At 45.6% G+C, this 15,420-nt stretch overlaps 1 protein-coding gene across 1 annotated transcript in view; it reads right to left on the minus strand.

Annotated features, from left to right (window-relative positions):
- NLG-4 (neuroligin 4) overlaps positions 1-15,420 on the minus strand; it is a 248,452-nt gene that overhangs the window by 61,596 nt on the left and 171,436 nt on the right. The window contains exon 9 of the mRNA XM_011141664.3: positions 111-265. Coding sequence (XP_011139966.1) covers positions 111-265 — 155 coding nt within the window. The remainder of the gene's footprint in view (positions 1-110; positions 266-15,420) is intronic.

Genomic DNA, 15,420 nt, shown 5'->3' on the forward strand with positions numbered 1-15,420 from the left:
CGCACGCCGTTGGGTTATTATAACTTCCAAATTCCGACGTCTTTAGTCTCGCGTTCTCTCGAGCCGCCTTTTATAGATTAGGCCGACTAAATATCACACAATTCGCTTACCCCGTCTTCACGAAGTTGGCGAAGTACTGCATGATGATCTCCGAAAGTGCCATTTCCAATCTTGTGTAGTTTTTCGGAAAATGGCCGAATCCCTCCACCCACAGAGGCGCTCCGAAAACGAATGGAAGTTCCTCCCCGTGCACGGAGCCCATCTTCTGCAAACAGAACGAACAAATGATTGTACAACATTCATGCCTGCGTGCCTTTGTGTTGTCATTTGCGCCTGATAATAGGAAAAGCAATAACAACGTGACAATTGATAAAGATGCTGTTTCGTGTCTGGCACGCAGTAGAGAAGGAATCTCGCGGGGATTTCATAAAGCGAAGATATACAGAAAAGTTAGGTATTAATTGGACAGAAGACGCGAAACGGACAACGTTGACGTTATTAATCGCGACATGTTACGCGGCTGATAAGTAAAACGGAGGCGTTTTTCACTGACGCGCTTTAATTGCACGAAGCGCAGACTATAAATCAGAAATGCACCGCTTAATACCGGCCGGGATTTAGAAATGGCCGGCGTTGGCGTGAGCTTATCCGCAAGCTCGATCATAGCGGACACGTCAGGCGCGATTCAATTTCTCCGGCGTCTTCGCCAGAAAATTACGACGTTCTGGCTAAACGCGTTTAAAATAACTCCTGCTCCAAAGCGGATAAAGCCGAAGGCGATGGACACGCGAGTTTGCGGAGACTTCTTTATTATCAAGACATCGTGATTACTCACGTAAGACTTGCAAGTCACGGAGAATTGCAAGTAGCAGAATAATCCAGCTTTGATCGAGAGACGGGCTAAACGCTGCCATTGTTGTCGTTGTTGCCGTCCTGAAAATCCGAAATTACGGAACGTCTTCCAGGTGTCGTATACTCACGGATCTCGGAGCCTATGAATTCGGAGATAGCGGACTCCGGAATCGATCTGAGATGCAAGCCCGTAGTACCGAGGAAGCTATCTGTTCCGGCAAGCAGTGGGATGGAATCGGCGATTCCAAGGCGATTACGTACGTACACGTTCGTGCCGAATGGCGCACGGAAGGGCATTTGCCAAGCGGACGAGCTTAGGTCGGAATCGGTATTTCGCTACTAACGGTAGGTGGGTTAAGACACTGCCTGTTCTACCAATGGCAGAGAAATCTAAGATGGGGGAGGAGGAATGAGAAGGACAAAGGAGGGTGAAAGAGACGGAAATAGAGAGAGAGAGAGAGAGAGAGAGAGAGAGTATGGACGAGGATGAATATATGATTACAAGAGAGAGATTATAATTGAGAAAAGGACTCCCTTTGCGAAAAAACCGAGTTTTGGACGCCATTCTATTCAAAGACATGTACGATCCACATGTGCGACGATCAGAACGTGCCATCAGCTCTCCACATCCATTCCTCTTTCTTGGTCCATAGTAATCATCCATCATCAAAAAGAGAAGAGATTAGGGAGTAAGGGAGAAAAGGAAAATAAGGGGAGACATAGAAATAAAGAAATAGAGAGGTAGAGAGAGAGAGAGAGAGAGAGAGAGAGAGAGAGAGAGAGTGAGAGGGAGAAGAACTGAAACATGAAACGCGTAGAAACCCAAGTCCAAAATGCCGCTGTTGAGTATTCGTCACTGTCGGACCGAATCGTAGCTTTATCGAAGTTGTTTCGCCAACTGGATTCCGTCATTGTCGAGAGCGCCAGCTAACCAGCAATATACGACTGCCACTGATACCATTAATTTCATTAAGGTAAACCCGGTATGCCCGAGAAACTGGAACGATTCGCTCGCGGGTGATCGATGTGCCGTGGTGGAAGGACGGCTGGAGTTCGATCGTTTCGGAGATCAGCCCGATCTTTGCGATAAGCTCGGATTCTTCCTTCATCCTTCGTCGCACGGCGAGGGTTGACATGATGAAGTTAGCAAAGACAAAATCAATAGAGAGAAAATACGTAAAGCTATTGAGCTGGCCGAAATATACAAAATATTTTCCGGTTAAAGGGAGGTTTGAACGAAGCTTTTTGTAAATCGCGAGCTTGGAAAAATTAATTTCGGCTAAAATACATTCGTTTACATACATTCGTTTCTCTACGTTTTAACATGTACGATTTTGTTTTTCGTAAAAAAATTAAAATTTCATTAAAAATTACGTTATACAGCATGCTACAAAAAGGACAGGCTGGCTGTATGTAATTACAATTCTCTGATCGAGACAAATAAAGAGTCTATATGTATAAAATCCGTGTTTTCTTTTTTATTTTTTTTTATTTTTGGAATTTATATTCATGTAAATAAATATTATTAGCATGTAATATGTTAACATTGAAATTAATTCTTTCAATCTTGACTTGATAATAACTTTTTAATTAATTAATTCTAAACACACCATGTGCATAGGAATCTTTTTGTCTTGACGAGAAAAATATAATTGTATACAGCAGGTCCATTTCGCGTAAAAGAACTGTATAGAAAATTTGACATTGTATCGGCTGGTTATAGAATTGGAGAATTAGAAAAGTTAAATTAGAGAATTAAATTATGTATATCGATATACGAAATAAACGTACTCGGGTGATGCAAGCGACAAAGAATACAAGAAGTCCAGTTTCGCATAAATCACTTATCTCATGTATGTTAATATGAAGATATTATCATCGCAAACAAATTACCATGCAGAGACAACCACTTATTGATCGTGGAAGCACTTGAGATCGAATCGCCATTATGGCGAAATGTCTAACCGTCGGATGATGATCAGGTAATCGCCTTGATTTCCGGCGAGCTCGAAGAAATAAATGATGGCAGTACGGTGCGAGATCTTCTTCGAGAATGAATTTTCAGCGATTTGTCCGACCCTTTCTCGTGGCGTGACGTAATAAATCGACGCCGATGACCTGCCGGGCTCGCGAAAAGCCCGAAAATTGGCGCGAGCGTGAAATTAAAACGAAAAAGGCAAGAAGCGGAGAGAAAGAGAATAGAGCGCGTTCACGTCGCGCTTTCAACCCTTTTTGGCACAGGTCTCGCGGCCGCCCCGTAACTTTTAGTTTTTATTCAGCAGTTCTTTTTTCGCTCCAATTTCACTCCCCTTTTCGGCCTCAAGTCCGTCCGTTGCATGCGAGCGTTCGCGTTCGGTCGTGGCCATAAAGTCGACTTCCGGCGTGTCTGGCATCGACATCACAGCCGCGATCACGATGGTCGGGTTATTTCGCGGCCTATCACTGCGAATGGAAGATAAGGTCTATACGCGCACACCGTAGAAAAGCATCGTCGCTGACGCGAAGGAATTCCTCCCGATGGCCGTCTTAATTGTCGTCGTTCGCCGAGTTCGCTCCTCATTGTTACACATTGTCGCAGTCCGCCAAAAGTCCGCCAAAAGTTCAGTTCAAGAACGTAGTTCTCGATGAGAGCTAGTTACTCGTTACTGTATTCGCGTCTCGCGATTCATTATTCCAAAGAAATGACTCATTACACCGTCGAAATGATCCGGCTTAATCGCCACGCTCGCATCTCGTTAGCCGCGTTTCTCTTTTGTATCTGAATGTAAAAAGGGCTCCGTGCCGTTTCGCGCTGTGACTTGAGACATCGTATCCTCCTGAGAGACACCTTGGTTGATAGGAATAATACCGCTATAAACTTAGCGCGGGCATCGGCGCCGTAATGGCCACCATACTTTTTTACGGTTTGCGCGTACGTATCTCAGGTGCACTGAGCGTTATTGTTCTTTACTGCCGCTGCACAGAGCTCCATCTGGCTTCAACACTTCCGCACGCAGGAGGATAACCGAGTTCACCTGCACCGGGATCACCTCTGACTTGTCCATTGTTCTCTCCGCGGGGGAACTTGCAACGGTCGTCGCAACTCGCCAGCCGGATAATCCTCAAGTGTCGGGAAACGCGTGTAAAAAGCTCATGTAAAGAGCTGCGCAACGAGTCGGCGAATGCGTTTCGAGTGAGGCGGGATTAAGTGGTAGCGACTCTAAAAATTGAATCATACGTTTGAGAAAACTTTGATGAGGGCTTTGGAACGATACCTTTTTCTGCGATTTCTTGATTGTTTATAACGACGGCGATACGACAGAGAGAAAGAGAGAAAAAGTGGGAGGAAAGAGAGAGAGAGAGGGAGAGACGGAAGGAGGGAGAGAAGAAAATGTGAACGCGACGTAGGTCGAGAAATTAAAACTCGAATTTCGTGCTGAGCTTGAAGGGAGGAAGAAAATAACGCACGGAGAATTGGCGTGTCGGAGAAAACCGTGTTCTTGTTGCAGTTTCATTCGAAAGATCACGGAAAGTCTTTCCAAACATGCGTCTTTGCTGTTTTCAACATCTCTCTTTCTTTCTTACACACACATACACACATACACACACACATATGCGCGAGCGCGCGTGTATACACACATACACACATGTATACAAACACAAACTGTCGACGATGCATTCAATGCTGTCCTGACTTTTAAGATATTATTCCCTCCCTAGAGGTCTCTCACAAGAGGGGAGAGGGGAGTGGCATTGTAGGTACAAGAAAAAGAGAGAGAGAGAGAGAGAGAGAGAGAGAAAGAGAGAGAGAGAGAGAAAGAGAGAGAGAGAGAAAGAGCGCGAGAGAGAGAGAGAGAGAGCGCTTTGAGTTCTGCTGATCTGCACTGTTAGAAGTTCGCGGCACAACGTAACCGGGAGAAACGGAGACAAACAATTTCGCGAGAAGGGTCCGGCGCGACAAAGACGGAAAGGAAGAACAGTTAAATGTCGAACAGAAAAAAAAGGCGACGGAGCCGCTCTGCCGTTATCAAAAGTCCGCACTGCTCCTCTCGCACATGTGAATACGGTATAATATCCCGCCTCATGTTAAGGTTTTCGTATTTCCCCGATGCGAAGAGTCGGCGCGCGGTGAAATCCCGACCGAGTATCGGAATTCGTCGTTGAAGCGTCACGCGATCGTTTTTCGACGTTCCATGTCAAAATATTATCACCCGCGGGAATACAAGCGCATATTCACGTTTGTTGTCGTATCGAAGGTCGCTTGGCGTCCTTCAGTGCGCCGCGCGTCTCACACACACCGCAGTACACAACACATACGCGCCGCCGTAACAGACGCGAGCGAACGAGCGGTGCGAAAGACGCCAATATTCCCGTGGGTTATTCTCGCTTTCGTTACGGCGTTTCGGTCGGAAGTGTTGTGATGCGAATGCATCCGCGTAGTGAACCGCGGGATCATCGTGAGCAGCGAGACATCGTGAGAGGTTTGCATCAGGTGAGTTCTATCGGCGATAAGTTCGACGAAAGAATGCGATCGAGACTTACGTGTCGTAGATCCATGCAGGCCGGTTAACCTCTCTAGCCTCGCGATAATCGGCAAAATTGCTTCTCATTACAGATCAGACCACGCTCGCGACGGATGTCAGCCAGAGACGCAGCTCCGGACGGATGCAGCACCGGAGGTTCCGGTTCGGGCCGAGCGGAGTCGGTTGGAGGTTAGTTCGTAGCATACATATACTCTCTCTCTCTCTCTTTCTCTCTCTCTCTCTCTCTCTCTCTCTCTCTCTCTCTCTCTCTCTCTTTCTTTTCTCAATCCTTCGCTATCGATAGTCGCGTTGTCATCGCGAACGATTAACTTCGCTTTCGACGCATTTTGGCGCGTCTTCGTAAATTGTTCGTTAAAGCGAGTCTTTGAATTTGATTAATCAAATTTGTTTCGATTTTTATTCTGTTGTGTATTTTATAGGAGAACGTGACCGACTCTGAGCTGCAGCTGTTCGGTGAGTGAAAAACAACATGAAGGATGAATATTTACGACAGTGAGTTTGTAGGTTATAGATTTGTAGATTGCATGTTGCAGTTTGTAGCTTGTACATTATAGGTTACGTTATAGGTTATCGAATCTCGTTTGGATCGATGCGATTTATGTCGCTCGTAGATTTCTGAATATCTGTGAGCGTGCTGTTGAGAACAAAATGCTCACAACGATTAGACGACCATTTGTTCTAATTTGTTCTAATAGTTAACTGAAATGTCGAGCACTCGATGTCTTAATTTTATCTCTAATTTTCCCCCCGATAAATACATTCATATAAATACAGCATTTCGACAACTTTCTCTGGCGTTCGCTTGGTGCTGTGGAATTATTCGGCAAAACTGTTCCTTCCGTGAGATCCTCTAATTGTCTTGAGCAGTGTACGAATTTACTACGACGCGCGCGAAACTCATAATTACTTCGCTTGCGCAGATGGAATTTATAATTATCGCGATTGTTAGTTTTTCGACTTTTTTATACGCGCGCTCTTTTACTTATATTGCGTTTGCATTCGATAAATAAAGATGAACGTTCTGTTTGAATTCCAACATCGCGGGTGTTCGACGTTCATTTTCAATTATTTCGCTCGCGAAATAAGTTGCACGTACGCGCGATCGTCGCAATTTTCGAATATCAATTGTGTATATTTCGTGCGTGGTTCAGTCGCGTTTGACGCAAGGGAATCGCGCAAATATCGAATCGGAAGTATAAACTGAGAAAGTTTCATTTGTTTACGCGTGACAACTGCGTTTATTAAAGAGATATGAACATCGTACAGCCGCGATGACGTTCTGCTTCGACAAACTGCTCACTAGATCCCGCGCGATCGCAGCTACGAGTTTTCCTTTTATTCACCGCGTCCTCGATTTTATATCTTTACGTTCGCGTTGCGACTTCACGCTTCGTAGAAAATCGTTGAATTAAATTCGCGAAATTATTCACGAAAATTAACTCCGCTCTCAGACATTACGGAGCTGTCCTCGCAAAATTGTGGAACGGTCTTCCCAACAAGATTGCGAAGTAGTTTTCGCAACAAGATTGCGGAGTAATCTTCGCCGGTTTATTGCGAAGTCACGCGTGAAAATATCACGCCTCATTATTACTTTGTTTACGCACGTCTTCTCGCAGTCGGCGTCTCGCCGCCGATCGATGCGATCGGCTTTCGGGTTTCTTCTTATTCTTATGTTTCTTTTTCCACGTGATTCGCGAGTGCATTCCTGAATCGGCCGCGATTTATCGCGCCGCGAGTGTGTTCCAGAAGTGCCGCGATTTATCTGCGTCGCAACAACGGACGAATTCGTTCGACGAACTCGCGAGTACCAGTTTCGTGTTTCGTTAATCGAAGTCGTAGATTTCGCTCCGAAATAAATCACGGCTTTTCATCGACGTCCCGCCGTTAATTCGTTAAGCGGCGAGAAAACGAGAACATTAATCGCGTCGTGAGTGCGGAAAAATAAAGCGCAGTGAAATGAAGGACAATCATCCGGACGAGGTAGAGCTTGTTGCAGCGACGAGCCTTGGAGATGGATCCTGGACGTGGATGAGCCTTACACTGGACGTTGGTGAATTTCGCCGTGAGACGGTGAGTGTTGAATTTCAACACTCACATAGAGTGTCATACGATGTAGTGCATGCATAGTCATAAATCGCATTGATTTTCAACGAAAGCAGCGGAGGCAGTTACTCGCGCTACGTTCTGTTTAATAATGAATATATTCAGATAATTTATTTTATACCGCATTGAAAGTATAATATTTTTATAGTATATTCTGGTGTATTTGGGCAGAGAGTCGAAAATCTGAATATGAAAATACCGAGACCCGAGTAGTCGCGCAACGAAATCGCGTAAATTTAAAGCGCCGAGACCGACAACTACACGCGTACACGTGTACAGGTCTGTTGTGCGTTATTGATTTTTGCAAAGGGAGATATAAACTATATTCTCCAAATACATGTTGGATTTAATGCTCTCTCTCTCTCTCTCTCTCTCTCTCTCTCTCTCTCTCTCTCTCTCTCTCTCTCTCTCTCTCTCTCTCTCTCTCTCTCTCTCTCTCTCTCTCTCTCTTTCTTTCTCTCTCTCTCTCTTTCTTTCTCTCTCTCTCTCTCTCTCTCTCTCTCTCTCTCTCTCTCTCTCTCTCTCTCTCCACTTCTCTCCCTCTTCTTCTTTTTCTCTCATTTCCTCTCCTTTTCTCTCTCGAATGTGTGAGCTAATAAATCATCTATTCAAACCTTTACTGGGCCAAGAGAATAAATAATTTGCGCGTAGCTGGTTAAATTTATTATCGGTAATTAATGGTAATTGTGTGGATATCAGCCGGTTGTTGCATCGCATATTATACGTGAGAAAGCAAAAAATAAAATTATCCAGGCTGATAGAAATTAACACTAGCTTTGCTAGAGAACACTGTTTTTTAATCAACTATAACCAGTCTCGCGATATTTTTTTATTGTTAATTTCGACTCTAATTGCTCTAGTTGCTATTTACATTCAGGATATGCTGTTGATAAAGTCTGATTTACCTTCGAAATATGCAAATATTATCTACATACAAGTTGAGATATTTTTAGTGGCTTCCATTATTGAGAAGCAATGCGTTACAATGTTATGGAATTTTCAATAATTCTACATATGACTATTTTAATACCTTGAAATCCAAATTACTTATATAGTACCTCTGTGGTACATGCAATCAATAATTTCGGGTGGGACATTCTGGATAAATATTAATAGTCATTTCCATTTTTAAGGACCGATTGCATTAAATTTTTGTAAAATATTAAATAATTCCACATTTATATCTAGAGTAATATTTTGAAAGATTATATTTTTATGGCCATATACGATCGATAATGTCAGGCGGGATATTCTGTATAGATATTAATACCTTTTTATGATATTCCTATTTTGAAGAACCAATGTGTTTGAATACTTGAAAGCACCGACTAACTCCACACATACACGCGGAATTATTAATATTTCCAAATCAAGATTGCACTTTTATGCACGCCGTTTGTCATTTCATCACAAAGACGCATTTATTATTTGTATCGTGTCTCTCTCTCTCTCTCTCTCCCTCTATTTCACGGTCTCTCGCTTATCCACATTTTCTCGGCGACGCATCGTGTTGCTCTGTTAGGGAGATTAAAACGTCTGGAGCCTCCCTTTTCATCGCGCGCGGTATTCGTCGCTCGTTAGCCAATATCACCTGACACGAAACATCCTACCGCGTTTTCGCGTTATACGCGTGCAGAATCGTCGAGTAAAAGTCAGTCGCCGTAATCCGACGAGTTCATAGATGCGCAAGAAATGCGCCGTTAATGTCGTGGTGTCTCGGCTGAGGAGTAGCCTCGAAGCCACATTACGTCGGCTTTGTAAGAACGTCGGTCTTAACAGCCGTGAAACGACGTCGACAACGACGCGCAGACTACACCAAGATGTTTGCATCTCGTGATGCCGCGTGTTCGCCTGTCTTTCCGCCAATCTTTAGGTCGATGTGTCGATTTAACGGCTCGTTTCTCATAAATTCGCGACTCTTTCGCGACGCGTTCTTTTCGAGACGGAGATCGATCGCATTGCTAACCAGACGACTGCTTAGAATCTAAAAGTCCTGCTTGCAAGAACTTTTATCGCAACATACCAATGCTATTGTTCGTGGTCAGGCTTCAGTCCACATAACATTCGCCGAAAAACATTCCGTAACTGTGCAAATAGCGCGTGTTTGTGTATTTGCTATTGAGAGAAGTAAATAGCTTTCTACCGGATGCCACTCGCCAGCATCGTGTAAACCTGCCAAGGGAGACACGGCAAGAGATTTTGTTTTTGGTGCCGCGAAAGGATATGAAATTCTACGATGTAATCTCGTTGACGCGATTGGACCTCCGCCTTTCCGCCTCACCTTCGCCTCAACCCTCGCCGACACTTGGATACCGACAGAATCGCGGCGGGCATTCCTAGCGTTCCGTACATGCCGGCAAATTTCAATTCGTGCTTCGGTTAAACCGTGTCGTCGTGGGGAACTATGATACGAGCTGCCGTCGAAAATAACGTCGCCGTTCTAACGGGAATCACAGTCGTCACGAATACGATTAATTTGTACGATCACGCGTTATTATGTTTGCCGAGTATTACACTTGTTTTGTTTGTTGGCGCGCGATCGGAGAAGGATTTCATTTCATCCGCATTTTATCATCTGTAAATTATTATTACGAGGTACACGGAAAAACAGACAAAACTCGCGCTCTCGTCAAATGCGGGATTTTCCAAAGCTTAGGCGACATAGATTTTGCTAGTTTATAATGTCGAGAATATTCATTTTGAGAATTATTTTGGATCCGAATTATATGCAATATTAATCGAACGTAAATCTCTCTCTCTCTCTCTCTCTCTCTCTTTCTCTCATTTCTCTTTTTTCTTTTCTCTCTCTCTTTTTTTTAATATTTTCTATATCAATAATTTTAATTTTCTATATCTTTGTGTACGCGGTGACATTAATTAAACAGAGTAAGTTTCGCGGTTATATTTTCAATAACGATGGGATAGGATTTGGTTACGCTTGAAAGCGGATTGAAAACGGGCAAATTACGCTTTTCATTACAAAGTCCGTGGTTGAATGCTGTTAAAGAGTAAGAGTCCGCACGAGAGATATGCGCGGATGATTAGCGGAGTTATGGACGCTAATTAGCAGTCATTCTAATCTGAATTAATTTATCATATCGTAATTCAGCCGGTTGACGAGGTAACGCTGTAACGTCGCGGCTGGGGCCACGCCAGTAATAACGTGACAATAGCGCACCTAATACATCACATCCCTTTTGATATGCAGACAATCGTGCGCGCGCGAGACTACGTGCTCCATTTGCTGTGTCAATTATTAACTGCGCGTTCCTAATTTTCTCCCCAAGAAGGGCAACCTCTCCGCCCTATCCCCGCGACAATCGTCTTATCACTAATTAATGACTCGCGAAGAAACAGGCGACTCCGCAGTGAAAAGCTTACTGCCGCGCGTCAGCCTCGGCTTACGCATTTTATCGCATCAAAGGGCCGTCATTTCCCCGAGCGGGCACTTCTGCCGTAACTCTTTCTCAGTGTTTTTGTATCGTTTATTGATGAAGCGACGCTCACATACACACTCGCACAGCAACAAATCAGTCATCGGCGAAGTTCCAGGAGAATAACAAGATTGATATCGATTTGCCGGCGTGCGCGTATGATTATTTTATTTCAGAGCTCTATATGTGTGCGTGTGCGGATTTAAATTTAAATGGAAAAAGTTGGGCCGCGCGCGCGGAATTTTTCAGTCGTGAGGCGGTCGCGGCAATTCCCGGCGAACGTGCGGAAACGCCGCACGGCTTCCATCCTCGCGCTCCCCGAGGGACAATGGCGACTCAGACGCAGGTCAGGCACGGTTTGGCGAGAATAGAGGGTATTGTTTCTATTGGCTATTATTTTCGTGCAGCACGAAATCGCGCGTGCGCGAACGAGGAAGCGAATACGGCCAGGCGAGCAGTGCAAACGTACGTCCGGACACTCGTGAGTGGTCCTTATCTGACTGCCAGCCGGTGCTTGTCCGGTCGTACCGCTGCATATGATTTTGTATATTAGGGTACACGAGGTGGCTATTATCTTCCGCCGACTCTCGTCTTAAATCAGGAGGTGGAGAAACGAGCGGGAAGGTCTGTTATCGGGCGTACGCGAATTTGTAGATGCGTGCGCGCTCAGTGAGAAGGAGAAGTTCGGATACCGGCGATTCTCGTTTTTTTTCGCGAGATCCGACATCCTACGTGCTCAAGCATTTCGTAAATTTCTCTCTTTAGCGGACAAACACGTGCAAACTCAAGCTGATCTCCTCACAACCTTGTACCAGCTGCGTCAGTTCTGGCTAGCTGGCTCTTTCAAGTACTACAGTCTTCTGAGTACACTGCAGAGTCGAGTGTATTAGCTGGACACGCATAAGTGTGTAATTGGAGCTGGAGTTCTCTTCGCACGCTTCTTGTCAGCCTAGTCGGCTAAGTCACGTCAGTGAGTACGTTTAAATGTCATTCGACACGTTTAACGTATCGTTAAACGTATCAAACGATGCGCTTCAGGACGATAATTGAGGGACGCGCAAAGAGAGCTTCTGCCAGTTGTACGTTTACGCCTGTAAAAATAACATGCGAATTACACCTGGATGATTCAAGTGCCGGAGTAGTACTCGAGGCAGCTACACGTGTAACTTGAGAATTACCTTGACTCTCGAGCTGATATTTCGAAAACCAGTAGAATACTCGGAAACACAGACGAGTTCGAGTTCACGGCTCTCTGCTTGCAACTCATCGAGGTGTAGAAATTCCCTCTTTGTACCGACAGCGTTACTACGCCTGTCTCTTCGGGATGTTATTTCCGCGGTAATAGTGAACTAGGATTTTTGCGAAACGTCAGACGCGAATGCGTTAGGATACAGTTATTACATAATCTTAATTGGCCGGCCGCTTTTGCTGGCGCGTTCGCTTTGTGAACAAGCGGCGCGGAAATTTGAAGGACGAGTTTCATCCATTCGCCTCATTATCTCCGAGAAGTTGATTATTACTCCGGCGAGCTGCTCATTACCGATCTGGACGTTCGCCGCGTTCCCCCGGGTCAGTGTCCGCGCGAACGCTCGGGGAATCGGACGCCATGATGGGCTCGCGATCGCGGCTCTTCCCTCGCGTTTTGTGACTAAGCTTACGAGGGCTCGTTTCGGTGCTCGTTTGCCCATCAAAATCGGGGAAGAACGGGCATGCAAATTGTCGAACGGCAGCCATAAAACGGCGAAGCTTTTTCCGCCGAATGGCACCATTCGTTCGAAAGCGCGTCTATTTGGCGGCTGTTTCCCCAGGACCCGACGTTCATCCTCCTCTCGCTTTATTATACCGTGAAGCGCCCGCGGGCATCCGCTATTTAATCCTTGAGCCCTTTAATAGGACTCCGAAGGGCTCTCTCTCCGCGGCCAGCGACGAGGCAGGATCCATCGGTTCAAAATGCAATAACAAACATCCGCGCTAACTGTAAACGTCGCGCTAATGGTGAAGCGCCAATTGGTGCTGAAGCAATTGTTTGACTCGATGTATTAGGATCGAAATAATCAATATTGACTTTGACGCTCGCTTTATAGGAGGACAAGTGCGCGCGCGTGCGCGCGTCCTGCGTTTTCGAGTATGCACGGAAAAATATCGTGGGAGGGCTTCCCCTCTCTCTCTCTCTCTCTCTCTCTCTCTCTCTTTCTCTCTTTTAATTAACGCGCTCGCGCGCATCAATACGCGAACGAAACAACCGACTATCCTGCGTGATTTGCAAATCAAACGAATAAAATCCCCGCCTCCGTATGCTGATAATTCCTCGCGCGTTTATTAATGCCTCAGCTCGACGCAACCGAGTTGCATCGAGCTGAGTCGAGCTACGTCGCAGTCGCGTCGTTTTACACGGGACCCGCGCGATTTTGCGCTCGTTAGTCAATAATTGTCAATAACATTCGGCGAATGACAGTGCATTAATCATCCCGCTCCCCCGGGACCGAGGCGGCCAGGGCGCAGCTATCGGCGGATAACGCTATTTTTCTAAATCGCATTCATAAATACCTGTTGCGCTGGTCGTTGGTGCGTAAAGAGCATGCATAAACAGCGCGGTGCAAATTTTAGAGGGGGACAAATAATTTAATTGCGCTTTAGCAGGGGGCGGACATTAAGCCGCCTTGTATTACCTGCCTGCGCGATGCCGCGCGAATATGGCGCGGCTGATCATAAAGTTCGCGACGAGTGCTTCGGCGCGGCAATGCGCGATATTCCGCGCTGCGAGCGGTAGCGAAAGCGACGTGTGTCGCGCTTGTCTGAACGGTGCGTATCGCGCGCACACGCGCGAATGGGGAAAAGATCTCCGATGGACAGCGGAAAATCCGACTCGACGTTCCGCTCCTGCTCGCTACGACGGGGAAAAACAAAAAGAGTGCTGTATATTTGCCGTGTCGCGTTCACACGACGCGACGGACGAAGGGCTCGCTCGGAGCCGGCCATTAATTAACGATAGCAGCTGCGTGTATTCGGAATTTAAAGTACGTGTGCACAGGATCTCACGCGTATTCTACGCGTATTTCTACGGGATTAAGCTCGATTTTTAGTATTCGTCATTTTATTCGATTTAGTATTTATTATTATTGTTGTATCTTCTCTAACGTAGCCTCGGAAATATCACGATTATCCTTTTCTCATTTGTGCAGCTTTATATTTAAATCGATTTGTAAATATGATTTTGCATGAGCAGGGTTTCCCTTTAATTCTAGTCGGTTAGTATACCCCTTCCGCATGTATGTGCGTGAATGCAAGCGTGCGTGCGTGTGTGTATGTGTATGTACGAAGTCGTTTTATAGCATCGTATTTCTCTTTCATCAAAGTTAACTCGTTTTTAATAATGATATATATACACATATCTAGATAGGCGCAATTTGCAGGACGATTAAAATTGATTTAATCTTTTATAAAATACCTCGCGGTGACGACGTTTAATGTAAACAGATAATGCGTAATTTCCATGGCGATTATTAAAGTGCACGTGATCGAATGCGCGTGTGCGATTGAAATTAGTTTCGACGCGCTCGCGCGTCCGCGCGTTTACAAGTTGCATTTATTTAAATTCCTGCTATCCCGGGCGTCGTAATTATACGAGTGCGTCGGAGATAAACGCCGTGGATTTTCCGACGGGGATCACGTTTACCCGTTTGCCCGACGAAAAATCCTCAGGGCAAAGCGCTACAACGAGAAAGAAATTGGACAAAACGGATAATCTCCTTCCGGGACTCGCGGCGCCTTCGTTTCAGCCTTTTTTGCCGGTCATTCCCTTTGCCCCCTGCCCCTCCCCCCGCCCCGTCAGCGTGCCGGTTTTGTTTCATGTCGTTTTGCCTTTCTTTCTTCGCTCATTAGACGGGGTGCTCCCCAATTAGCCGATAAAGGATTGCCGTGACAGGGAAGCGGAGGGTAGCCCGGTTTTGAAACCGTGCGCTAGATAGCTTTAATTAAATAATTCGTTTCACCGTCCCCCTGACTCCTTTCAGCCGTCCCTCAATTCCTTTCAGTTTCTTCGCGTCCGTCACTGCGTAATTTAACCATAGAATCGGGCTCCGATGCACCGTAGAATTTCTTCATTTCGATGGAGCTAGCGTGCAGCACGCGCTACGCTTTCGCTTACAACGCAGACGGAAATGATGGAAGAAATGAGAGTGGCCGCGAGGATGTTGGTTAGGGAGTTTGTTAGTACACTCGACGATGTTGTCGTGACGTGTGTACTTTTAGAATCACGCGCACACTTCCCGTTAATTCTGTTTCGATCGAGTAATATTTTCGACGTAATATAATCTATCGGTACGCTCACGGGCTGGAGAAGACAATTATTAATTTGCTGTGATAAAACAATACGACGCTTTCGTGTGCAACAAAGCAAGTCTCGTGTATCTGATGGTATCCGCGTTCTAGTTTTGAAGGAGCGTCCGCTCAAAGAATTCATTAGGTGTCTGAGAAATTCCAATAAGGTTGGTATCTTATTCAAAGAT

The sequence above is a fragment of the Harpegnathos saltator genome, unplaced genomic scaffold, assembly GCF_003227715.2.
Source record: "Harpegnathos saltator strain DR-91 unplaced genomic scaffold, Hsal_v8.6 scaffold58, whole genome shotgun sequence".
NCBI lineage: Eukaryota > Metazoa > Arthropoda > Insecta > Hymenoptera > Formicidae > Harpegnathos > Harpegnathos saltator.